Source organism: Syngnathoides biaculeatus, chromosome 2 (assembly GCF_019802595.1).
Source record: "Syngnathoides biaculeatus isolate LvHL_M chromosome 2, ASM1980259v1, whole genome shotgun sequence".
Taxonomy (NCBI): Eukaryota; Metazoa; Chordata; class Actinopteri; order Syngnathiformes; family Syngnathidae; genus Syngnathoides; species Syngnathoides biaculeatus.
The window spans coordinates 34,875,733-34,902,835 of NC_084641.1; the positions used below are offsets into that span (position 1 = coordinate 34,875,733).

Below are 27,103 nucleotides of genomic sequence, written 5' to 3' on the forward strand. Positions count from 1 at the left end.
CCACTTCGATCCTCTCAAAATCAGTTCGAACAGCAGCAGAGCCCACAAAATTTGAGATCCTAGGCTCGTGTGGTTATGTAATGTGTGAGGATGTGCGGCGGGCTGGATTACTGGAAAATTCTCTGAGATGGCTTTGGAGACAGTTTATGGTTGAGCAATGAATATTCAATTCCTGGGCAACAGCTGTAGTGGGCACCCCTGCAGTCAGCCCACCAAGTGTGCCCTCAAAAATCTGTGCCATTGTGCTATGTGATAAAACTGCACATTTTAGAATAGCATTTTATTGTAGGCAGACTAAAGAACACGTGTGCATCAATCATGCTGTCTAATCAGCATCTTACTATGGTACACCTGTGAGGTGGATGCATTTTATTGGCAAAGGAAACATGCTCACTAACACAGATTTGTGGACAACATGAAAAATAAAATAGAAAAAGTCTTCAAGGTCACCCATCCATCTAACAATTTTTACACTGGTTATCATCACATGGGTCACAGGTATGCTAGAGCCTATCCCAGTTAACTGCTGGCAAGAGCTGGGTGTACACCCTGAACTGATTGCCAGGCACCCATGATAATGGGAACAAAAACTCAGTTGTTGTGTTTATATTTTTGTTCAGTATGTTAAGCGTTGAGTCTCAGCCTGTCTCATTGCCAACTCATTGCACCCCATTGTCAAACACCCACAATTCTTTTTATTCTTGCCACTTATTCAAGTAATCCCTGACCCTGCTTGTTTATTAACCTTCCTTTTTTGGCTATACCATTTTAAATTCACTGACTGACTACCTGTGTACAACGTCAAACGTGTAGGGTTTTTGGAACGCTCTTTTTCCTTACATCTTGCAATTGGGTCCCACCTGTACCCTGCTGATGACAGCAGAACAGGCCTACATGGGTCCAAATAATATGTCAAGGTCCTTTGGAAGTTGAGCATGTGTAAATTCTTGTTTTTGTTCAATTGACATATTTTCCATTGCTTTTATTTGTGTCCACTTCTCCAAACACACCGATAGCAACACACTTTTCCGTCCCCTTGGCGAGCTCAGAAGCAGAGCCCCATACATCATCTGTCATTGAACATCTCTGCAGAGAGAGCTTTGAGCCCATCGACTTGAGCATGGCCCTTGAGCTTGTTTTCTATCCTGTATAACCACGGATACTGTAAGGCATCAGTTTCACATGTCACGCTGGCGATCCACATGGCTGCTTATGCACCCCCCATCTGAATATCACATAGTTCATTGAACCCATTAGTTTACCGAGGAGGGAGAATCATGCCACTAACACAGTAAAGCAATGAATAAATAATTACACTGATAAACATTTGATTTATTATTTATGCTTAAATATATTGGTCTCGCAGACTACTACCTGGAAAATAAACCTCCCAGTAGCTATACAATTTCGATGACAATATATAAACCTGGCCTCAAGGTGATGACACACTTTAACAAATACATTACTAAGGCTTCTAACTGTTTAGATACACATTATAAATACAGATGTTACTAAAGATGAAAGTGAATAACTATACTTCCCTGATTGTGTTAAGATTTCTTTAAAATTGTACTCATAAACATGAGCGTTACATATTTTTGTATTTAAGCAGCTAGCAAGGTAACAGTTGACCTTTCAACTGTCACGTAATAGAGAAATGTTACACATAATATATGCAAAAATAATGAATAAACATGATGGTAACTACAACCATACTGCAAGATCTATGAGGATCTAATTGATTAAATATAAAAGTTTAATTCAAAACATTCTCATCCTTTAAATGCTCAGTCTGTTTTCTTAAAAAAAAAAAAAATCAAGTTCCATATCACTCGGACTCCCACAGGAGAGAAATAAAGTGCATCAAGTGTCCTGGTGTGTCCACCTGTTCTAAAGTGTCTTTGAATGGGAGAAAGAGCCAAGAGTTAGTTTTGTTTCGACTTCAGTGTCTCAGTCTTCCAAGGAGCCCTGCTGAGACTCCACTGAAGTCCTGGTGAACTGATGCATTAGAGCGCCATCTGCTGTTGTGCTCACATCCACCTCGTTACCACTGTGAGTTTCAGACTCAGACTCTGCGCTGTCGTCACTTGGATGTTTAGCTTCAGGGTCTGAGTCTTCAGCTTTGGCTTCTTCGCCCTAATTCACAAAGACATCCCCGTTTGAATTGTGAGCCTGTCAGTTCAACAACACAAAAAGTGGTCAGGTGACAAATTCAACACCAGTATTCAGGCACGTGCACACATAGACCCCAAGTGGCGTTCGAGCAGCTGCCCTTTTCCCCAGGATGAATAATGCCGCTTTTTACTGCAGTCTTTTATTTGTCTTCAATCACTAATTTTTATACTAAATAAATAAATACTAATATTACCACTACTATTACTACTAATACATTTATTTGAGTCCTTTGGATAACTTAACACATGACATATTATAAATGACACCAATGCTCTCTGTAGATCATGGGTTGTGCTGTAAGATGTGACAGAAAAAATGGCAGAAAAGCCTTCTAGCACATCTGAAATTTATTAGTGGTTCATCAAAGGCACTTTAAATGATGGCAGTTGTGTTTTGGCTTCCATTTAACATGAGTTTGAATGTGCCAGCTTAATTCTGAACTCTGTCATGTCCAGATTTATGAGGCCATGTGAACTTGTGCAGCTACATTATTCAAGTTGTTCATTTTCTGACTTCTCCCTGTCTATAATATTGTATTTTAATTGACTTCTACAGGTTATAGGTCAACTAATATTGAAAAAAATATTTTAAAATGATTTATCTTTCTGAGTCACTGATTGTTTAGTGGTACACAATCCTGTCTTTGGTGCGGGCAGTGTGGGATTGATTCCCACTCACTGATGGTGTATATATCTGCCCTACAACTGACTGGAGACCAGTTGAGGGTGTAGTTCGCCTTTTGCCCGAAGCTAGCTGGGATAGGTTCCAGCTTTCCCATGACCCTTGTGAGGAAAAGCGGCAGGGATAATAGATGGATGGATATTTATCTTGGTACCATTCTTGTATATTATGACAAAAACCTGCCATTTGAACAGGGGTGTTTGGATTATATTCATCAAAATTGCAGTACAAAAAATTGGCCCCAAAAAATCACAACATATTTCACTCTTTGAGCTTTTGACACTTTTCTTAACCTTTAAACTACACCTGTAACAAGTGACAATGCCAGGAACACAGATAACGCCGTCATGGCTAAGCTAGTTATGGTATGTTTGATGTTTTAAGGCCTTATTTATTTGTCAAATATACTCTGTTGCTAAAATTGGACCACAGAACATACCTATATTCTTTTCATTAAAATTATTTTTGCATGTTCCTAATTAAAATAATGTTTGAAAAGGCAAAAAAATTGCTCGTTTTTGTTTTGAAAAAATAAACTTTAACTGAAGTGTGAATTTTGTGTATTGTAGCACCCCAATTGAGCACCTGCCACCCGCCCCAAAAAAATGTCTCTGCACGTGCCCTCCAATACTGCCCCATCTCTCCAAAACTTGAACAATAAACATCATAGTCACACACAAGAGACCAACTCAAGTTTTAATACAAGATAATAGTTATAGTTATATTATGCAGTTTAAACTGTTTGCCCAAAGGGCCAAAAATTCAGCATATGGTGGACCCCCACATTTTCATGATTCGGCATTCAATAATTGTCTTATTCACAGAATTTTTGTGGGAATGCATCCTTTGTTGTTTGATGAAAAACTCCCATACTCTCTGTTTTTGTGGTCAGGCCAAAGTCACGTCTCATAAAAAGTATTGCTTTATTTATATCTGCAGCTTTTTGGTCTCTTTGAGACCAAATCATGGAGGAGCTATGTTTAATCAGGCCATAACCTTGTCTAAGAGGGAAAAAAGTGATTTGCTGCTATCCTGCAGCATCAAAAGTCAATTATAAATCTTATGGGGGGGTCTCAGTTACTCCCAGATTTTCACAGTGCGCGGCAGGACTCTGTCCCCATCCCCTGCAAATAGTGTCCGCTTACTGTAATCAAATTCAATGTCAAACCTGCACAACCATGTTGAGCTAAGTTAATTAAGGTAAGAGGTAGGTAATTACGTTTGCATAAAGCTTTGCCCAACCTATGCTGCTTCTCTCCTCTTGCATCAAGTCAGACAGAAATGTTAAGTTTTTGGGCTGTGCTATTAAGGCCAAGTGCAGTTTGACACCTACTTGCTTGTTGATATTTAATTCATTACAATTCTGATGCTGTATTGCTTCACTTAAAAACAAGTAATTTGAGACGTTGAGCTTTTTTGGGGCCTGGGGGCAAGAGACTGCTCATAAAAAGTAGCAAGTAATCTATATGTCATGTTTGAATTGAAAACCTTTTACTTTTTTTCTTTTTCTTTTGACATGCAAAAGTACTTTTAATTGAGTGCAATATTTAGTAGTCGTCCGACCTCTGGCTGTCAGTAATACTCCAGCACCAGCAATAATATTCAATTCAATATTCAATGTTTCAATGGCTGCAGGAAAAGAAAAGTTGCAAGTCATACAACGAACATTGGAGGCAAGTCTTTGCTCCAAATGAAAAAGGATTTCTTCTGTCCGTCTAATTGGATAGTGAGATTAGTTTCTCCTGCTGTCTTAGAATTAGCATTTAGAATGCACTAGGTCACACTCTTCTTTGAGGTGGACTAGAACCCCTTGGTCATGTCCACAAACAGGAGTGGTTATATACTGAATATCCATTTGGCCACGTACCAAATCTTGATTGGAGCATTTTGAATCCTTTAGGACTTAACTCTGACTTCCTATTCCTGCCTGCTGTCTGTCTTGTGGTACAACTTTACATTGCCAATGAAACATCCTTGTGACTGTTTTTTCATTGCGTTTTCAGGTACAAATTCAGCCTAGAAACACTTTGTGTGGCCAACATACGACATGTACAGTATAAATAACCTAAGAGGTTTTGACTGTTTCCATTTATTGCTAAAAGTTGATTTGAATTGTAAACTTTGGTAATCAATCATTGTAATTGTTCAGCAATGTCTGTTAAACATCCATCCATTTTTAGCCACTTATCCTCACAAGGGTCACGGGACTGCTGGAGCATATCCCAGCTGTCAACAGGCAGGAGGCAGAGAACACCTTGCACTGGTTGCCAGCCAGTCGCAGGCGATATGGAGACAGACAACAGTCACACTCACAATCACACCTCAGGGCAACTTAGAGTGTCCAAATAATGTTGCATGATTTTGGGATGTGGGAGGAAACCAGAGTACCCGGAAAAAAAAAAACACATAACCACAGGGAGAACATGCAAACTCCACACAGGGAAGGGCCAGGATTGAACCCAGATTCGCAGAACTATGAGGCCAACACTTTACAGACGTTCCACCGTGCCGCCCCGTTACACATCTATGTATATATAAACCAGCGTAGTATATTTGACTTGAATGAGAGGCTGAAGTATGGGCGGTGTTGCGCACAGAGTAAATGTAACTTGGAACAGACGAGTCACTCTATTATTATGTCCATTCAACCCATATTTCCTATGAATGAATTTGGTTGGATCCTTTGTGGTGGTTGGAAGTGCAGAATAGCAGCCATGCATCCATCAGATTGCGGAATGGCAGCTGTGGCTACACAATAAGCTTAGCACCACCAGGGTGAGACTATAGAGTGAATCAACAATGCGAAATCATGGAGCGTCTTTGTGCTGTGCTGCAGTACTTCTCCAAATCAGAGGTGTCGCTATGGCTAGTATTGGGTGCGATCGGGTGGACTTTTTGTACTTTCCTTTCTGTAACAAGGAATAAAACGACAACAATAGCAAGCGTGGAACAGTGTCTGGTTGACCAAATGGACTTAAATGAGCAGATAATACGTTTAATTGTGCTGCAAAATAAATAAAGAAGGTGGCGGCTTTGGTGATATGTAGACCAGGGCGAAACATTGAGTATGGCATCACAGCATGTGACTACAACGGACCAATTACGAGAGATGATCTCCGTGGCTTTCTCCATGCATAGTTGTTGATTCATTTATTTATTTATTCTCCAATATAATGGCTGTTTTAAAAAAAAATTGCTTAAAATTATTTAGTCTGCATTCCACCATACTTAAGTTTAGCTTTTTTTTTTTTTTTTACCTTAATATAGCTAACCAAAATGTTTCATTTATTAAAATGTACTACGCAAATTTTGATTCATAAATGTAGGTGAATTTAATTTAAAGTAAATTGCTCGTAAAATATTTTAAACACAATAGCATGTGCCGGACACTTTTTCAGTGTCCAGTGTATCCCCTCACCTTCCCTGAGGCTCTTCCTTGCAGTGACGACTCGCCTTCTTTTCGAGACCTTCCAGTGCCATCATTCTTCTCCTCCTCTGGCTCATCTTCATCCTCAGCCCCTGCTGAAGCACTGGTGTTTCCCTTCTCCCCCCAAATTTTGGATTCTTCAAGATCTTGATTTGTAGAGTCCTCGATAACGTTTTGCTCTTCCTCCTCAGTATGTACTCCACCATTAGTTCTTTCAGTCGTCACTCCTCCATCAACCTTGTCGCCCTGGGCCTTCCTCTCATCGTATACTGTCTCAACCCCCTCCTCTGCTGTCTTGGCTTCATCTTCAGTCTCCTTCCCCCCTTCACCTCCCATGTTGTGACTTGTTTTGTCAGGCTCCTCTGGTGATTCTTTCCTTGTGCACAATTCCCCCCCACAGATCTGTGAGTGCCCAGATTCCCCGTCCTCTGTTATTTCGTCATCTTCCCCCTCATCACCTTCACACTTCGCCTCTTCAGCTGGATCCTCATCATCCTCAGGAATTGTTGTTTCTAAAACGGTTTTGAAATCTTCGCTGGATTCATCGTCCTCCTCTTCCTCTTGCACAACCTCTAAACTCCTCATTTCCTCCTCTATGATCACACTGTCATGGCACTTATCTTTAGGCTGTGACACAGATGAAGGGACAGTTGCGGGGCTCTTCTTGAGCTGTAGTATTTTCAGAAGATCAAATTCTTTCATCACAGGAGCGTCAACAGAAGCAGTGTTCATTTTGAGAGGCCTGGCTGCCATTTTCCTGCGTACGCAAGCATCACATGGACAGTACTCGTCATCACTTTGTTGGTCACTAAACTCGGCTGTCATCTCGCCATCACTGAAGGAGTCAGCAGTTTTGACTGACTGATTCTTCATGACCTAATAATTAACAATAAAACAATGTTCAACTTTTCTGCAGCAAAATCTCAAGCTAATTATAGTCTGAAACACATTTACATCACAAACCACATTGGGTAGTTTACTCTAATGCCTGGATCAGACTACAAGATTTGAGCTACAATAGTGATTCGATTAGCCATCGATGCCTTTTTTCTAGGTCAAGCCCGACATATTTTTATTTTGGCCAAACTTGTACCAATATTTAAAATTGTCGAAAATAGTAATGGGATAGCAGCACAGTGACACAGATGTAGAGCATTGGCGTCATAGTTCTGAGGACCAGGGTTCAAATCCCGGCCCTACTTGTGGTGGAGTTTGCATGTTGTCCCCATGCATACGTAGGTTTTCCCTGTGCACTCAGATTTCCTCGCACCTCCCAAAAACATGCATTAATTGGTGACTCTAAGTTGCCCCGAGGTGTAATTGTGTGTCTGTCTCCATGTGCCCTGCGATTGGTTGGCAATCAGTCCACGGTATATCCTGCCTCCTGCCTGTTGAGAGCTGAGATTGCCTCAAGCACTCCCATGGATAAATGGCTCAGAAAATGGATTGACAGAAAGATGGAATACTGGGATATTGCAAGCATTTTTTTGTGACCAAACCCTTTTCACACTAACTTGAACAATATCTGAAAAAAAAAAAAAATCAGTGAATTTTCATTTCATATCTCATTATTCTTAGATTTGTTGTGTTTATATAAGAAAATGATGATGCAATCACAGTCATAACAGCCTTTTGAGGGAACCTGTAACTCCGTGGCTCGTGACAAAATAACGCTGGTACCCAAAGAGATCCACTGCACATAAAAAACACTCTGCCTTGACAAAGTTAACACTGCTGAGTGTTGATTGAGTACCTTATTTAACTACATAGAAGAGTAGCCAAATGTTAGAGCTGGGCCTTGAACTCTGAACTCTTAATTGTGAGGAAGATATGCTACCCAAATGCATTTACTGGGACATAGCAATTCCAAAATCCACCCATCCATTTTCCTAACTGTTTATCCTCACAAGGGTCTCAGGAGTGCGAGAGCCTATCACAACTATCATCGGGTGGGAGGTGGGGTACACCCTGTTGTGGACATGTAAAGGTGACTTAAAGTCTCCAATCACTGCATGTGTTGGGGATCTGGGAGGAAACCTGACTGCCCGGGGAAAACCCACGCAGGCATGTGTAGAATATGCAAACACCACACGTGCGGAGCTGGGATTTGAAACCTGGTCCTTAGAACTGTGAGGCCAACGCTCTGACCAGTTACTTCACTGTTCCACCCAATGCAAAAATAACCTTCCAAAATCATCAATAAAAACGGACAAAATTTGACTACATCTCTTAAAGATTTCTGATGAGATCAATCAAGTCATTGAGTATAATATGTATTAGATGGACATAATTTTGTAAACAAGTAGGAAAGGCTATGTGTTTTTTGGAGGGGTATATTGACAACCTGTCTCATACGGAGATTTGAACTGTGCATGATTTACCTTCAGCATCCGTCGCCGCTTCTCTGTCATGGTGGACTCCCTGGATAGATTTGCTCCATTTGGAGGCCGTGGTGACCTACCCCCACGCCCAGATCGACTGTGAATCTTACTCATTTCCCGCTTAATGCTGCGTTGGATTCGGTGTCTCACCTCATCCCTCAGCTCTGAAATCATTGTGTCTAGAATGAGGCTGTCATCAATGTCCCAACGGACTTTAAACTCTGCCATGGCATCAATGTAGTGGTTCATGAATTCCTTCTCCAGCTTCTCCAGGAGGTGCAAGACCCACACTGGATCTGGATCTTGGGATGGTTTATTTGAAAATGATGCTTTTAAAATTGTTGGAGGTGTTGTTGAGCTAAAGTTGGAGCTGTTGTTGGCCGAGCTTTTGTCAGATGATGAGGGATCCCCTTCTTTTAGATTTTCGAGAATTGGACCGACTTGAATTTGGTCCTCACTGCGAAATGGTTGTTCTTTTAAAAATAGCATCTCCTTAATTTCCAAGGTTTGATGTTCTAGTTCCTCCTCTAAACACTTCTCCACACCCTCATCCTCATGTGAAGATACATTGGGGAGTATTTCGTCTCCTCCTTGATGGTCATGGTCCTTCCCTGAGCCACCAGAGCCACTGCTCATGCCTACCCCTGATGAAGACCTTGGTGGGGTCACTTGTTCTGTGCCGGTGTCCTTGGTCTCAATGTCTTTAGGTTCAGTGAGCCAAAGGGATTGAAGAATGGCTATAATGTCACCATACTGCCGGCTTCTGTCTTCATTTTTGCTGCAACCTTGACCCCCCAGGGGCTCAATGAGCTGAAGTTGGGCCAAACAGTCAAGGAGACCTCTGGCTGATGTGCTTAGTCTGCGGCCATAAACTGGAGACACCTGCAGAGCACAACAAGTTCTGAAAATTCAAAACATTTCTTGCCTTTCTCCATTACACAAACTATCCATTAACTCCAAACAAATCAATGATGAGTATTATTTAGCATACTATACCTCAGGCAAGCTTCTACAACGTCCCAGGGAGGAGTTGAGAAGCACCTTCATCACTGCAGCTGAAGAGCGCCAGTTCTTAGGCAATGCCTTTTCACCACTCCACAGAGAACTCGACTGGGGAGAAGCTTCTATTGCACCAGTACCTGCAGTCAGATCTGGATTTTTTTCAGTTACTGTTGCACATTCTTCTTCTTTCTCGTCATCCCAAATATTCTGTGTCTCATCTAATTGATCATTCTCAGTGATTTCCTCATTTGATTCTTTTACATCCGCTTTATCTTGAGCCATCAATTCCTCAGATTGCTCCTCGAGAGTGATCATGTTGCTATTTGAAGGAATGCTACACAACCAATCACTGACGACTTCACTGGGCGAAGCATTGGGCAGCCATGCAGGGCTTACTTCTGTCCCTTCACCCTGATCTTTCTGGTTCCTCTTTATCTCATGCCTCCTAATTTTCTCAACGTGCTGTTTGCTGCTGTCTTTGCTTGCCTTTGCAGACTGATGACAATGTTGCCGAATGGGCTTGGTGTCCATGAGTAGATCAGCAGCAGACAGGGTGCTTTCACGACATGTCTCTTTACTACACCGTCTAGAGTTGTCTTGCCTTGAGAACCTGACTGACATCACATTCTTTGAAGAACTGGATGTTTTTCCAGACTGGACACTGCCACTTTCAGTTGTTTTGACAATACCTTCTCCTTTACTCTCTTCATAGCCATTCACATTTGCATCAGCTGCCAAGTCACTCGTGAGGGAACAGAGTCCACTGAATAGTCCACCTGCTGCCTTGTTCATGAGGCTATTCTGTTTTTCTTCACCACTATTTTCTGATTTTTTGGAACCATTGTTGTCAATGTCAACATTTTTCACATCGCCATCAGTTTGTTGAGAAAGCTTAGAATTTTTAACATTGGCACCAGCTGATGACAGTGAAGATGAGGTCCTGTTTTCATTGATGCCTTTAATTTTACAGCTTGAGGCTGGGCTGGCACAAATACAGTTCTCAGGATGGTTGTCAACATCCTCATCAGAGCAAGGTGCTTCAATAGTAGGAACATTGCTTTCTTTCAAACTCTCTTTGGCTTTGGACTTATTAGACAATATTGACTGGACATTTAGAGTTGCTGTCTTCAGTCTATCCTTGTTGTGATTGTTATTAGGCAATGACATGCAAGACTTGCAGCTGTCCACGTCACACATTTCATGGTCATCGGGCAGCTCAAGAGAAATGGACCCAGATGAGTTTTGACTTGGTTGCGCTGTGCCTCTTGAGCCCCCCATGTCATTTAATTCATTTTTTTCTGTATCTCTCTTTGCTTCATTTTCTTCTCCCAGCCCTTTCTTCTTTTCCTCTTCAAGTGTCAAAGCTAGAACACAGTTGCATTTATAACTTCCAGATTTAGAAGATGTTACTGAGTGAACTGAGAAGGCACTCTGACCTCTTACCTCACTAGTACTGCTGGGTGATGGAGACCTATCTTTCTGGAAATGGGCCCGGGATGAATTTGTTCTAGTGGGTGACAACATTTGACCATAAGTGTGTTCAGTGGCTTTCTTTTGGCCATTTCTTTTTTTTATCTCTTCACCTCCAACATCAATATTGGCATTTTTTTGGGTTGTCTCTGTTGCCTCACTAACCTTATCAACCCTTTCTGGGGCTTGAATGGTGACTACATTTGGTCTTGGGGAGGCTGATTTTAGAGGCTTGGCAGCAACTGACTTCTGAGAGGCACAGGAGCCCAATGAAGAGTTTGACTTCATCGAGATGGAACCTGCCATCTGCACTTTAGCATCATCTGATTTATTTCCATTCCCCTCAACTGAGGAAACTTTGTCTTTCTTTAGATTGGTAGATCCTGCGGTGCAGGTTGTCTGACAAGAGGTTGTTGAGTTTGCAGACAAAGCACTGGTTGCCCTTTCTTGAGTTGTATTAAGGTCTGATTTGTTGTCTACAAATTTGGGGTTTTCCAGACATGTGTCTTTTTCTTCCTTTTCGTTTTGCTGTACCACTATTGGCTCATGTATTGCACACTCACTAGTCGTGGAATTGTGGCAAGATGTTTTGGACTTTCCTGATATAATTGACTTTGATGATTTAGTTGAGAGAACACTATTGGGTCTGTCTTCTTTGCCAGACTTGATATAAACATTTGAATTTCCAGAAAGACAATTATGAGATCTGCAGTTTGTGTTTTCCAATCCTTTACTGTCAGCTGGAGAGTTCATCATGAGACCCGAGACAGTCTGAGGTGAAATACAAGGTTTTGCTTCTGTTTTGTCATGGGTGCTTCCATCTGGTTCCTCTGTTGTTGTGACGTTAGAGCTTTTAAATGTGCCACTAAAGTTGGACTTGTGAGTCTTGTTGGACTGTCCTGACGCAGCACTGGAGCTTCTATCTTTCTTATTTTCAGTTGTGGCACCAGTAGATGCAGATTTCTGTGACTGACATTCTGTGTTGGATTTGTGGGTTATAGCTGAGGTGGCGCTTTCTTGTTCCTTTTTTATTGACACAGGACTGGACATTCTGGAAATGGCACTGGATGCTCGACCTGTCAGGGCATTTGGTATGACAGATCCATGTGCTGTGAGATTTGTTTTGTTGGATCGTGTAGACAAAGCATCATCGTTCGTAGAGTAACTGTCATTCTCTTGGTTTTCAAGAGATAAAGTGAGGTTTGAAGGACCTTGAGGAGTGCGACATGATTTCTGTGATACTCTACTACTGCTATTGGTGTTGACCACCCATTTGTAGCCCCCACAGTTAGGACATACACTCGCCATCCCTGACTGGCTGGAGGTACAGGATAAAGCTTCAATAATGCTCTGTATCTGTTCACTCCCATTTGTTTGGTTTGAAACTTTGATGGACCTACAAGAGGCTCTACTTACATTGGAGATGAATCTCTGAGTTTGATCTGTTTCTGTTGCTTCTCTTGCAGTGTGATGGGTGTCAGCTCCACATAGACAAGAGGTGACTGGGGATCTCGTTCCACTTACTTTATCATCCTGATCTTCAGGCTTGTCCAGCTCAGTTGAATGGCTAAGTGCCTGATTAGCATTCAAGTGACCATTCCGGGACGGCTTAGTTCTATGGGAGCACTGTGAAGCACTCGGTGGTAGGTCATCATCAATATCCTGATCTTCTTTTAATGACCGAAGTACTTGTGAAGAGCTGCTGATTCTAGACAGAGGTTGACCCACCTCTTCATCCATTGGCTCATCTTCGAGTGACCTCTCGCTAAGAGATCTCACATTTCCATTTAGGGTTATCATTTCACTCTGACTAGAGCACCTACTCATCATACACACCTCATTAGTATCTTCATTTGGTCCCATCTCTACTCTTTGCTCTACCTGTTCCATTACACATGTTTCCTCTTGGACATGTTGGCTATGCTCTGAATCTGAAACACTTCCACAGTTGGAGAGTTTTGCTTGGCAACGCACTACTCTCATTGAGTTACAAGATGAGGATGAGCAAGTGGAATGTGAGTGTCTAATTGCAGTGTGACTGTGGGTAGATATGTATGGAGGTCGGGTGGGTGGGTGCTTATGGTTTTTTATTGGGTTTTCCCAGAGGTTGTACTGGTGTCTTTGCATCTGGTAACAGCAGGGGCACTGGTTTACATCCAATGAATGATGGAGCGATTGATTGGAATAGTTCATATAACCTTGGTCAAACCTTGTGCAATCAGAGCAGCTCCCTGATTGGCCATTTTGTAAGTAAGGAGGGTGGGGATGGGTTGGAGGGCAGCTATCACTTGTCAGAGAGGGTGATCTTCCAATCTGTGTGGACCACTGCAAGGTCTCATCATTGCGGAGGCGAAAACGCACCTTCATTTCCACGGAAAGACTGCCATCCTTGTTGACTAGGACACGCTTTTCAATGTCATCATTCAATATATCTGGTCTCTGCTGCAAGTGTTGTCTTATTCCATTGACAAAGGATTTCTCTGAGGACAATGACAATCGAGTGGATCGGGTTGATGAATCAGACCGAGGGTGGATGATGCTCTTTTTTGTTTCCAGACCAAAGTTAACTGAAAGCAGAGAGTGAAAAATCAAACAATAATCAGTGCTGTGTTTTAAACTCATGTGTCTGGAAATGTATGTACATAACTGAGAGCCTACCACTTTTCTTGCTCTCTTGTCCTTCACTGCACTCACTGGCTCTGGACTGAGCTCCATGAGGGGAAGATCTTGCTTCTTGAATACCAGGGGATCGAGCCCCATTTCCAGGAGTCCTGGGACCAAGAGCAGGGGACCTGCTGCTCAAAGCAGGCAGTTTTTCTTCTGAGCTTTTACGCAGGAACTTCAACAACAACGGACTGAGGGGCTCTCCGCCGACACACACCAAAACTCCAGCGCAGGTCATCAGACTTTGAACACTGTCAACCTAGGGACATTTTTACAGTGTTAAGTCTCCAAAATTTAACCGAGGTAAGACAAAATCTGAAGGATGAATACCACTGCCAAGGTGGTTATGATGACAGTTGTCAATATGTGTAGTTATACAAAACACATGCATATGCTGGATTTATCTGCATTTGTTAATGTTGTTAAACGTTCCATGTAGAATGCATGAAGCTTATTGATTGATCGAAAAAAAATCTGCCATATTTAGGACGTGGGTTTTCGTAGCTCAAAGTAGTAACAACAATTGAAGTACAGCAGTTGAAATAATCCTCACCTTGCGTCCATCTGGAGTAAAAATATTTCGGACATGGAACTGCATCACCTCAGATACCTCTTCAAGAAAGGCCCTCATGCTTCTGATTGCTCTCCTGCTCAGTACAACATTTCTCCGCATCCCTGGATCCGTGTTTTTAATCAGAAGAATCCGTCGATGCCTCTGAGCCAGGTGGCCAGGTGAAGACGTGGGCAAGGCTTCTGGTTGCTGGGTTATGCGACTGTGATGATGCCAAATGCTTTGACGTTTGCTGGCATGGACCATGTTGACTGGTTTAGGCTGGCGCTGGTCAGAGCAAAGGTAACAGCCCCCGTCCTGGAGTTCCTCCAGATCTTTGATAATGTGTGTGCCATGAGGCGTGGTCACAGTCCGAACACCGAATGGAAGGGGCATCTACACAGAGGTTAAATAGTTTTTCACATATGTATATTCTGGGTCTGGCTGTCATTACCCTATCATCGAACAATGTTATTGGCACTTGCTAGCAGAACAATAATATAAAAAAAGCACTTATGAAACTCTTTGGAGCAGGAGGTAATGGAGGTATGCACTCTCGTAAGTGGATTGACCCATAGGGAAGACTAAAATTGACTCAACAGTGTTCAATCCAATGTAAAAATCGCTAAAAGTGAAAACAGGTAAAGTTTTGTATTCCTAAGGCCACAGCCTTGGAACAAAGCTACTCATACCTTCCGCATTTTAAAGCTTAACACCTGTCCTACTCACCTTTTGTGAAAGGTCGTCCAGCAGGGCATCAAAGCATTTGAAGCTGCGCTTGTGGATGGCCATCCTGACACCCCCAAACTGGCTATCCCCGCTTCTGTAGAAGGTGATCCTTTTGGCTGGTTTGGCTGTATCCACTTGGGTGAGGCGTGAAGTGGAAGGTGGTTGAGGCCTGGCTGTTGAGGCATACTTAGATTGATGCTGAGGCTCCCGCCTCCCTTCTTGGAAAGACTGCATGCTGTAATTTCACATGCACCTGAGGGTTGCAGTAAATGGCATTACAGAATCTAGATAGCTTTTGACATATTGTTCAGTCACATTTCCTTCTTTGCATATAACCATGTTATTAATCTGGTTGTTTGACCAAGGAGTAGTATTCGGGTAAGAACATCTGCTAACTGGGCTAACGAGATTTCTCACCATATATAAGTGTTACATGTGTCATACAGCTCTGACCAATAATCACTGGTCAATACTGGATACACAAAGCTGCTAATAACAATCCATCCATTTTCCTAGCCGCTTATCCTCACAAGGGTCGTGGAAGTGCTGGAGCATATCCCAGCTGTCTTCGGGTAGGAGGCAGAGTACACCCTGATCTGGTTGCCAGCCAATCGCAGGGCATATAGAGACAGTCGCATTCACAGTCACACCTAAGGGCAATTTAGAGTCTCCAATTCAGGGTTGTTTTTGAGATGTGGGAGTAAATGTGCCTGGAGAAAACCCACTCAGGCACAGGGAGAACAAGCAAACTCCAAATAGATGGGAACAGGATTGAACCCTGGACCTCAGAACTGTGAGGCCAACACTTTACAGCTGTGCCACTGCAGCTAGAAGTTCACATTTTTGTTTAACTTAGTAGGGCTCATATTCCATGCACTTAATAGATTACATTTTTATGGTATGTCCGTGTATAAAATCAAACCATGGCATACATTTTTGCTCAAGTTCTTTTGGGAGGAATCTGTCTTCATAAACCATTTTATTGTTTAGTTTTTAGATTTTTTTTTAAAATCCACTTTTAATGGTTTTTTTTTGTGGGATTAAAAAAAAAGATGAGAGTAAGAATTGTTGAATAAAAATTCAACAAAAAGTACCATTGAAAAAAAAAGTACCAACTTACTAACAGATGAACAACCATAACATTACTGTAACAGTCCCCAGATTTTCAAGTGCAATAATTGCCGTTAGATTAGATGCATAACAAAATGCAGTAAAACCATTAAAGAGACATATGCTGTGATTTGGCTTTTGAACACCCACGCAGGCGGGCTAGAATTTGAACCCCGGTCTTCAGAAGAGTAAGGCCAACTCTTTACAGCTGCACCATCATGCCGCCCTAATTTGATAGCTCTATTTTAATACTGACTTTAATCACTGACTTCACTGAAATTGACAATGGTGTTTTCACTAAATGAGAGATTAACCAGGTTTACATGCAGACTTTTTGTCATTCCGATTGAAGGTCTCATGTCATCCGTTCAAATGTGATATGATTCAGATTTGGTGTTTACATGCACCACAATATTTTTCAATATTGTTTCTTATCCACAGCACTAGTCATTTTACACTTCATTAAAACAACAGCTTGATTAAAAAAAACTTTCAAGTTGTTGAATAGCAAAATCTCTATCGCAGACCAACTCGGTTTTGAAGCCACCATATTTTCGAGTGCAGAAACGATGATGTCACTGGACATTTATATCAAGCTAGAACATGTGCAGATGGAACCCAGCTTGACTAACCAATTCAGCCCAACATACACAATTTTTGATCGGTTTGGGGAACGGCCTATTCCACTGCTGCGAAACAAAAAGAAATTGCATTCCAATAGCAACGAAAGGCTCCATGTAATATATATATATAATTATGGGTATGCTTTGCAATGGATAATATTCAGAGCTATTCCAACTATTTTAGCAACCTTTTTTTTTTTTTTCATGACAGGATAAAACACTACTCCTAGTGTTTCAAAACCACTTAAAACAAGAATCACATGAATAAATATATAGTACAATTAATCCAATGAAAACATAACTACTATCTTCCAGGTTTTTGACACAGCTGTGTATTTAGTGACTTTAACATTCCTTGGATGAGATAAAAGAGGAAATCACTTCTCTCGGCTACGGACAACCTAAACATGACACTTAGCATCTTAATCCCTCCAAACAACCTCACACCTAAAATACCACCAGCCTCTCTTTTTAAAAGAGAAATCAAAGTTCTAGTTGTTTCTTTAGTGATACGTACCAAACAAGCTACTCATGAGGCACATTTGGAAAACACGTTTTCTTTTGCTTGTTATTAGAAATGGTTTATGAAGATGTAGTAGGAGATGAATAAAGAGAAATTCAGCAGACCCTCTTAAGTAGAAAATCTATAATTCCCTTGTACAACCAAAACAAAGATAATCATCAGTATTTATAGTTTTAAAATATTGGGAAATCCTGTAATGCACCGTTTTTCTACAAAGATCTAATACATAAATAATGATGAAAAAATATGGCACTCACATTTCTAGGAAACATTTTCCAAACACACTTTGAAAGTGCCGTCGGGGAAAGCACTTGATTTACCCCACTATCTGACCTGTCACAGCAGACGTCAAGTTTTAACAATTATTTTCAAGCTATTGGATCGCTGCGATTTTGAGTCAAGAACTGAGATGCCTCTTCAGCCCTTACATTAAAATGGCAGTCACTAATCGGGAAAATGGAGGAGGAGCATGAGGAGGGGGTAAAGGAGGAGACAAGAAGAGGAGGCTAAGGATAGAAAGAAAAGCCTGCTTAAGAACCTGTGTGGAGGTGGGGGGGGGTGTTGCTATGGTGAGGCCAAGATGGTGGAGAGACAAATGAGGTTCCCATGTGACAGGATTTGATATGCTACCTTAAACATATCTTAAAGGTCCCATGTCATTTGTTTTACTTTTTGATATCTATTATTGGGTTTGCAAGATAATTTGAGTTAGAAATGACAAGGATCCACATATTCAAGCTATTCTTGTTGATCTATTTGGCCTGGTGATTGAGTCCGGTCACTATTCATCAGTAAAAAAAAAAAAAAAAAAAATTGCTGTGATTGGATTGCTGTTATTTTTCACTTAAATATGGAAAACAGCTTTTCTCTAATTGGTTTTTGGTGATATCATGGCGTCCTGTGACTTGTTGCAGCCCAAGCGTTCACAGCAACATTTTGTATTATGTGGTGTCAAACTATCATCGCAAAGCAGAATTGACCAAGCTGAAAGGTTATGTGTGTGATAATAAGAGGGGGGATACTTTGAGAGCTTGGTCCTGTATCTGAGACCATTTGAGACATTACTCAGCTTCAATTTTCCTCGCTCTCAAATCGGATTTCTGGTCTTCTCAGTTTTATGTACTTTCTCCTTGCTCGCGGTCAAAGCAGGAGCGGGGAGCGGCCGCGGGCCAATTGCCGTCTGTAAGACGGCCAAATACACAGGAATGTGAGGCGGCCGACGAGCCGTCGCCAACGCATGGGCAGGAACAAGGAGCGACCGACAAGTCATCGCAGCTACCTGGGCAGGAACGTGGTTCTCAGGAACATGGTTCACTTGGAAGTCTGTTTCCACCGTGACGTGGGTGTAGCGTTGCAGCGGGTCAGTTGCCACCGCAACGTGGGCTTGGCTCGGTAGCAGATCGGTAGCTACCCTAACGTTGGGGTGGTTTGCCAGGAAATCTGTCGCCACCGCGACATGGGCTTGGCTCGGTGGAGGGTCTGTTGCTACTGCAATGTGCGCTTGGCTTGGTAGCTGGTTGGTTGATACTGCGACATGCGCTTGGCTTGGTAGCGGGTCAGTTGCTACCACACTGTGAGCTTGGTTCGCCAGGAAGTCAGTCGCGGCCACGACGTGGACTTGGCTCGGTAGTGGGTCAGTTGCTACCACGACGTAACCGTGGTTAACCAGGAAGTCTGTCACCAACAGAACGTGGGCTTAGCTTGGTAGCAGATCGGTTGCTACTGCGACGTGGGCATGGCTTGGCAGCCGGTAGCTCGTCACTGCTGCATGGGCTCGAAACAGCTGTGACCATCCAGGGACGAGAATGTCCAGTTGCCGCTGAATCCCATCCATAAGTTCCACAATTTCAAAGATCAAAGACTCGTAGCCCGCCAGCTCAGTCGCCACCGAAGCGTTGGGGGAAGTCACCTGAGACTCGGCCGTCGCTGGAGTGGAAGTAGGATGGAGCTGTGGCTTGGTTGTTGGTGAAGCGCTGGCAGAGGTCGGCTGAGGATCAGCCATTGCTGGAGACACGTAGGACCATGAAACAAACTCCTCGAGACTCATCACCGTGAGTGAAAGTTCAAATTCATTGTACAAGAAAGAATCAGGCAGTCGATCATATAAATTTAGATCTTCCTTGTAATACAAAAAAATCTTCATCTAAAACAATATGAGGTGGTGAGCGAGTTGTGGTTGGGACGTACTCATGGAACACGGGCGGTGCGGAAGGCAAGGTAGAAGAGGATGGCATAACGTAGCCCACCCGGATAAGAGATGGTTGATCCTCAGGCAGGTGACGTCCCCTCTGACATGCCTGGCAACGCCGAGTCTTCCCTGCTAGGTCCTGTTCTGGCCAGTTCGTTCTGTCACAATCCAACGGTGAACGGGCGGACCCAAATGCAGGACTCCAAGATGAGGACATGATGTTCAGTGAGTTTTATTATAAATGAGAGTTGTGACGACAACACAGTCCAAGAAGGCAGGATCCAAAACACAACAATGTCCGATAACTACGAGTAAACTAAAGAGCCCTCTTGGCCGTGGGCCTTGCTCATGACAGAGCATGGAGAAAATAAAACTAAAAAAAAAGCAGAAATCAGATGATATGGGTAGGAGTGTGGAAATCAGAGTGAACGGTTCTTTGCAAAAGTGAGCGACATTTCAATTGGTGTCCCACAATAATAATTTTACACCTTACAATATTGTTTTTGAATAACTATTACACGAGTTTAAATTTTTGACTTGAATATCCTCACTAAATTAAGCGTTTGTTTCATGATCCTGCCTTCCAGTCCTGGCTGGGTGTGGCCAGCACACCGGTGCTGATTAGGAGGCGCACACCTGCGCCTCATCCTGACTGATTATACTCGGTATTTATAGGACCCTGGGGACAACTGGTCTTCGCCAGATCGTTGCCTCTCATGCCTCGTTCCCGCACTTCCGGACTCCTGACGCCAACCTCCCGTGTACCAACCAACGCCTGTCTCCCGACCTACCCCATAAGCCTGTTGTTACTGATCCTGCTGCTTGATTGGACAAACTCCCTGGTTACTGACACTGGAACGAATAAAGTCTTATTCGTCACTGCTTACCTGTCACCTGAGTTGTGCATTTGGGTCCGCCCTCGAGTCTCCTTCTTGACAGTTTGACACTTATCGAATTGATTGATATGTACCTTTGTTTAAGTATTTCTTTGACTGGGACAATCCTCAGTTTTAAATGCATCAGCAAAAAGGCATTCATGTAACTGTTCTTACGCTATCTCAGTTGCTAAATTTCATTAATTGTCCTAAAGTGGATATCTGAAAACATACAACAAAAAGACAATTGTCATATGTTTTTCATCACTCCTGCGACCTCGGGTATTGAAGTTTGTGCCATAGCATGTCTAACTGTGTGTTGGTATGACAATTAAATTTCTTCAATCTCTTAGTCCCCCTGATTAGGTACACCTTGGGATCTTTTTGCCACTATCTGGCCATCTGGCTGCAACAAACTGCATCCATTTCAGATCGTAATCCAGCAGTGTTGAAACTCTTTCTTGAGTGCAGGAGTAAACATATTTATGAGGCACATTTATTCAACAGCATCGATGGTTGGTTAATGGTGCCCAGCTCTGGGTAGATGAGCATAGCCCTGCATCCATGACGCGGCTCCTGATTGATCAAACAACTTATCATATTCTGCAGTGTTTACAAATTACCTAAATGAGCAAAAGTGTTGCTGTGACACAATCAAGAAGTAGATTACATATATACATTATAAATATATATTGTATGTTGATATGATACTGTACTGTATATTGCTAAATAACTTCTCCTACTATTGTACTTTATTGCTGCAGCCCAATGCCCTGTTCCTTTTTAAAGTGTATAAATGGTTGGTTGCACACATGTAAATTGTGTTCTCCTACACAAAAGTCAAACACCACATACACATATCGATCAAATAAGTTTGCATAAATATTCCACATCCATTCACAAACCATACTAATGCAGCCCTATGGGGGCACAAACCAATGCAATCTGTAGGCCGGTTCCAAGCCCGGATAAATGCAGAGGGTTGCGTCAGGAAGGGCATCCGGCGTAAAAACTTTGCCAAACAAATATGAGCGTTCATGTAAAGTATCCCATACCGGATCGGTCGTGGCCCGGGTTAACAACGCCCGCCCGCGGCACTGCTAACCTACAGGGCGTCGGTGGAAATTCAGCTACTGTGGGTCGAAGACAAAGAAGAGGAGGAAACCGGATCCGTCGTCAGAAGAAAAAGAGGAATGCACAGATCCTACGACTTAGTGAAGGGACTTTGAATGTTGGGACTATGACAGGAAAAGCCCAGGAGTTGGTTAACATGATGATTAGGAGAAAGGTTGATGTACTGTGTATCCAAGAGAGCAGGTGGAAAGGTAGTAAGGCTAGAAGTTTAGGAGCATGGTTTAAATTATTCTACCACGGAGTAGATGGGAAGAGAAATGGAGGAGGGGTTATTTTAAAGGAAGAGCTGCCTAAGAATGTCTTGGAGGTGGAAAGAGTATCAGATCGAGTGATGAGACTAAAATTTGAAATTGAGGGTGTTATGTATAATGTGGTTAGCGGCTATGCACCACAGATAGGATGTGACCTAGAGTTGAAAGAGAAATTCTGGAAGGAACTAGATGAAGTAGTTCTGAGCATCCCAGCGAGAGAGTTGTGATTGGTGCAGATTGTAATGGACATATTGGTAAAGGAAACAGGGGCCATGAAGAAGTGATGGGTAAGCACGGCATCAAGGAAAGGAACTTTGAGGGACAGATGGTGGTGGACTTTGCAAAAAGGATAGAGATGGCTGTAGTGAACACTTATTTCCAGAAGAGGGAGGAACATATAGTGACCTACAAGAGCGGAGGTAGAAGGCACGCAGGTGGATTATATTTTGTGCAGACGATGTAATCTGAAGGAGATTACTGACTGTAAAGTAGCGGTCGGGGAGAGTGTAGCTCGACAACATAGGATGGTGGTGTGTAGGATGACTCTGGTGGTGGGTAGGAAGATTAAGAAGGCAAAGGTAGAGCAGAGAACCATGTGGTGGAACCTGAGAAAGGAAGAATGTTGTGCGGCCTTTCGGAAAGAGGTGAGACAGGCTCTCGGTGGACAGCAGAAGCTCCTGGAAGACTGGACTACGACAGCCAAGGTAATCAGAGAGACAGGCAGGAGAGTACTTGGTGTGTCTTCTGGTAGGAAATGGGAGAAGAAGACTTGGTGGTGGAACCCCAAAATACAGTGAGTCATACAAGGAAAGAGATTATCGAAGAAGAAGTGGGATAGTGAGAGGACTGAGGAGAGGCGAAAGGAGTTCATCGAGATGCGACGTAGGGCAAAGGTAGAGGTGGCAAAGGGTAAACAAGAGACATGTGATGACATGTACACCAGGTTGGACACGAAAGAAGGAGAAAAGGATCTCTACAGGTTGGCCAGACAGAGGGATAAATATGGGAAGGATGTGTAGCAGGTAAGGGTGATTAAGGATAGAGTAGTAGTATGCTAAATAGATGGAAAGAATACTTTGAGAAGTTGATGAATGAAGAAAAATGAGAGAGAAGGAAGAGTTGAAGAGGCAAGTGTGAAGGACCAGGAAGTGGCAATGACTACTAAAGGGGAAGTCAGAAAGGCACTACAAAGGATGAAAAATGGAAAGGCAGTTGGTCCTGATGACATACCGGTGGAGGTATGGAAGCAATTTGGAGAGATGGCTGTGGAGTTTTTGACGAACTTCTTCAACAGAATATTTGTGGGCGAAAAGATGCCTGAAGAATGGAGGAAAAGTGTTTGAAGTGGTAATGGATAAGCTGCCAGATGAGGTTGGACTGGAATCCCCTTGGACCATGATGTTTGCAGATGATATTGTGTTATGCAGTGAAAGCAGGGAGCATGCAGAGGAACAATTAGAAAGATAGAGACATGCATTGGAAAGGAGAGGAATGAAGATTAGCCAAAGTAAAACAATATAAGTGCGTGAATGAGAAAGATGGAGGGGGAAGAGTGAGGCTACAGGGAGAAGAGATAGCGAGGGTGGAGGACTTCAAATATTTAGAGCAATGGTGAGTGTGCTAAGGAAGTGAAGAAACGGGTCCATGCAGGTTGGAACAGCTGGCGAAAGGTGTCTGGTGTTCTGGGTGTGAGAAGAGTCTCCGCTAGGACGAAGGGCAAAGTTTACAAAACAGTGGTGAGGCCGGGTATAATGTACGGATTAGAGATGGTGGCACTGAAGAAACAACAGGAAGCAGAACTTGGGGTAGCAGAAATGAAGATGTTGAGGTTCTCGCATGGAGTGAGCAGGTTGGATAGGATTAGAAATGAGCTCATTAGAGGGATGGCCAAAGTTGGATGTTTTGGAGACAAGATTCAAGAGAGCAGACTTCGATGGTTTGGACATGTTCAGAGGCGAGAGAGTGAGTATATTGGTGGAAGGGTGCTGAGGATGGAGATGCCAGGCAAAAGAGCGAGAGGAAGACCAAAGAGACGGTTCATGGATGTGGTGAGGAAAGACATGAGCTCAGTTGGGGTTAGAGAGGAAGATGCAGGAGATAGGCTAAAATGACAAAAGATGACACGCTGTGGCGACCCCTAACGGGACAAGCTGAAAGGAAAAGAAGAAGAAGAAGAGAAGATTCACAAACCATACTGAAATGCATTCAAAAACTATACTCAAATCCTCTCATCAATCTCAAATGCTGACAGATGTTACTAAAAACATTTTTTTTCTTGTGGAATGTTTTTATTTTTAAGTAGATATACTTAAATACCGAGTTTCTTCATAGTGCAGGTGAAGTTTGCCCTTTTTTTTCTTGTAATTGTATGAGGTAAAATTAATTATGGATATAATAAAGACATTATTATACTAATAATAACAATAATAATCATAAAACTATTATATTAATAATAATTAATATTATTATTATTATTATTGGCGGCAGCACGGTGCCTCAGCTGGTAAAGCGTTGGCCTCACAGTTCTGAGGACCCAGGTTCGATACCGGATCCGCCTGTGTGGAGTTTGCATGTCCTCCCCGTGCCTGCGTGGGTTTCCCCCAGGCACTCTAGTTTCCTCCCACATTCCAAAAACATGCAACATTAATTGGACACTCTAAATTGCCCCTAGGTGTGATTGTGAGAGCGGCTGTTTTTCTCCATGTGCCCTGCGATTGGGTGGCAGCCAGTTCAGGGTGTACCCCACCTCCTGCCTGTTGACAGCTGGAATAGGCTACGGCACTCCCCGTGACCCTCGTGAGGATAGGCGGTGATAAAAATGGATGGATTATTATTATTATTAAATACTGTAATAGCAAATGCATTCACAGTTTATTTGAATAAAATCCAACTAACATGTATTCAGGTTGGGTTAACAGTGGCTTTACAAGCTACTTCAGATGTTGCTTTTGAACATTACTATCAATTTTATTGTAATTATACACGTATTGTTACTGACTTTAGTCCAGGCAGAGTGAGTTCAGTTCCAACTCAGTGAAGATGTGTATGCGAGTGGTTGTCCGTATCTATGTGCCCTGTTACTGAATGGCGACCAGAGCAGGGTGTCGTCTGCCTATCGCCCAAAGTCAGCTGGGATAGGCTCCAGAACCCTGTGACCCTGAACATGATAAGTGGTGTAAAGAATAGATGGATGAATCAACACATACCACATTTTTTAGGTTCCAGGGAATCTTTCCCAATCCTCAACAAAAAACAACAGTCAAGTTGCCTAGATTCAACCTGTGTGAATTTCTTACACACCCTGATCCATATAAAGTTTGCCATGCTTAAATTCAATAGGCTAGTAGTGATGCAATTGATTTGTAACTGTTTAAAAACTATTTAAATTGATAAGTTTCCATTTGGAAAGCCAAAGACAGATCTGTTTGTGGTTTTTATATACTTTGTGGTTGCATATTATTGGTTATTTGTGGTTATTTTCACTGTGTGTAACTTATATGTAACCATTCATCCATTTTCTGTATTGCTTAGGCTTGCTGGGATTGCGGGTGGGCTGAAGCCTGTATCTATCAATAAATGTGTCTTTCATAGATGGTTTGATTTTATAAATACGTGTGTTTGTGTTTATGCACGTACTGTATGTTGTACTGCATCAGCTTTGTTCTGAAATCGCAGCTCATTGTTGTTCAGTCCCATTTCAGATTCGTACTCACACCTTATGGCTTAATTTTCCTTGGTATGGAGATGACAGTCCTGGATCATATGTAGTTGGTAGTCCTGACTGTGCTCCTTTTGTCTTTGTGTAAAATATTGGTTTTAGGTTAAGTAATTGGTCACTACTCCAAAAATGATGGTTCAAAACAACAGACAACTATTTCTTCTTCTTTTTTTCTTCTTCTTCTTCTAAATCATCGGGTGACATGAAATTTGTGAGATCTTCCCGGGACACGCATTAAATGGACCCCTCGTGGCTTTTATTCTGTCAGTGCTACTGACCTCTCCATAACTGATTGTTGAGACCGTCCCACTAGGTTCAAGACTAGAGAAATCAAAATAAGTAAGATTATTCTTACCCACAAGGACCCAACCCAAGTGAAAAGGGCAATTGTGCCCTAAAACAGCACTGGCAATGGAGAAAAGACGAACTGAACTTTTGACCACCGTAAATTCTTCTCTCTCGCTTCCGGATATCGCAAATTAGAGGAGCACCTGAAATTTGTCAAGTGAAATGATGCATAGAGTTTTGCCGGAAGCGCCTCATTGTAGCCTTCCAAAATAAATCCTAATCACGTGCTTCCAATAGAAGATACTACGAATTAGGACCTTCTTGGTTATAAATTTAAATGGTATTTGATCCACCCGGCAGTCATTCAATTGTATGGTATTTAGTGTCAACAATAATATATGTTATTCTGCAGAACTTTGAATTAAAATCAAAAGCACTCATCCTTATCAGAAGACGGCAGAAAGAACATAAAGTGAGGAGATGATAAAAGTGGGAAGTTAAAAGAAGATTAGACTAGTTGCACCATCTGTGACCCTCAGACAACAGTACTCTACTCTACTTAGTGTCATTGTCTAGGAATCAAGTACTTGCCCACTTAACTCAAGTTCACGCGAGTCTGCGTCTCGAGAGCCAATCATTGTCAAGATTACGCTCACAAAGTCGTAAAAAAATGAGGTGGTCTTGAAAAATTCACATGAAAAATGAGCCAAGCACTTGCATAATTTGGGTTTACTATTTATTTGTTTTAGTCCTAATAAAAAAATACAAAAATAAATAGGTAATGCAAATCTATCGTTTTGAAATAAAACGTATTTTCCCACTATAGTGAATTTTGCTCTTTAAAATGTTCTATAGTGGCGCTGAGGCCCATTCCATGCTAAATAGTCCATTATAAAGTCAACATGTGGCTACATAGAAAACAGCGATATCCTTGCTTGCCTAATTCACCACACAAATAATAACGCACATGGTCGCCAATGTTTTCTAAGGAACATAGTATAACATTTTTGCATGTATTTTCGAATTTAAATAGGGTAGCTTCTTGAATACACAAAATTCCCATTCAAAACATACAGATAGATGCTTTGTTTTTGTCCCTTGTTTGAAAAGCGAACGAATGCTTGTTGTAATCAATTCACGGTCAAGTTAGTGACAATATGTCCCTGATGAACTAATGAATGATCAAGTGTCCCCGTTTTAATTAAGATGGAATTTCCGTGTCAGTACCAACCGTGTCCCTGCAAATGATGTCCAGGTGATAGATTCTGTGAGGCCAGGGGGAATCAATCTGTCTTACATGACTAAATCAATGTT

General features: G+C 42.2%; 1 protein-coding gene across 9 annotated transcripts; it reads right to left on the minus strand.

Moving 5' to 3' along the window:
* Positions 1-367: 367 nt before the first annotated feature.
* Positions 368-27,103, minus strand: rp1l1a (rp1 like 1a). 9 transcript variants are annotated; one of them, XM_061802620.1, is made up of 9 exons: positions 25,857-25,987; positions 24,782-24,940; positions 15,080-15,332; positions 14,354-14,746; positions 13,795-14,059; positions 9,661-13,703; positions 8,665-9,546; positions 6,275-7,159; positions 371-2,136 (listed from the first exon to the last, which is right to left on the minus strand). In XM_061802620.1, the coding sequence occupies exons 3-9, from the start codon at positions 15,311-15,313 to the stop codon at positions 1,951-1,953; spliced, it is 6,888 nt and encodes a 2,295-aa protein (XP_061658604.1). In that variant the 5' UTR covers positions 15,314-15,332; positions 24,782-24,940; positions 25,857-25,987; the 3' UTR covers positions 371-1,950. The 9 variants fall into 9 exon arrangements, with proteins under 9 accessions (XP_061658632.1, XP_061658604.1, XP_061658613.1 ...); XM_061802629.1 differs by lacking the exons at positions 24,782-24,940; positions 25,857-25,987 and adding an exon at positions 27,021-27,103; XM_061802606.1 differs by lacking the exons at positions 24,782-24,940; positions 25,857-25,987 and adding an exon at positions 25,420-25,849.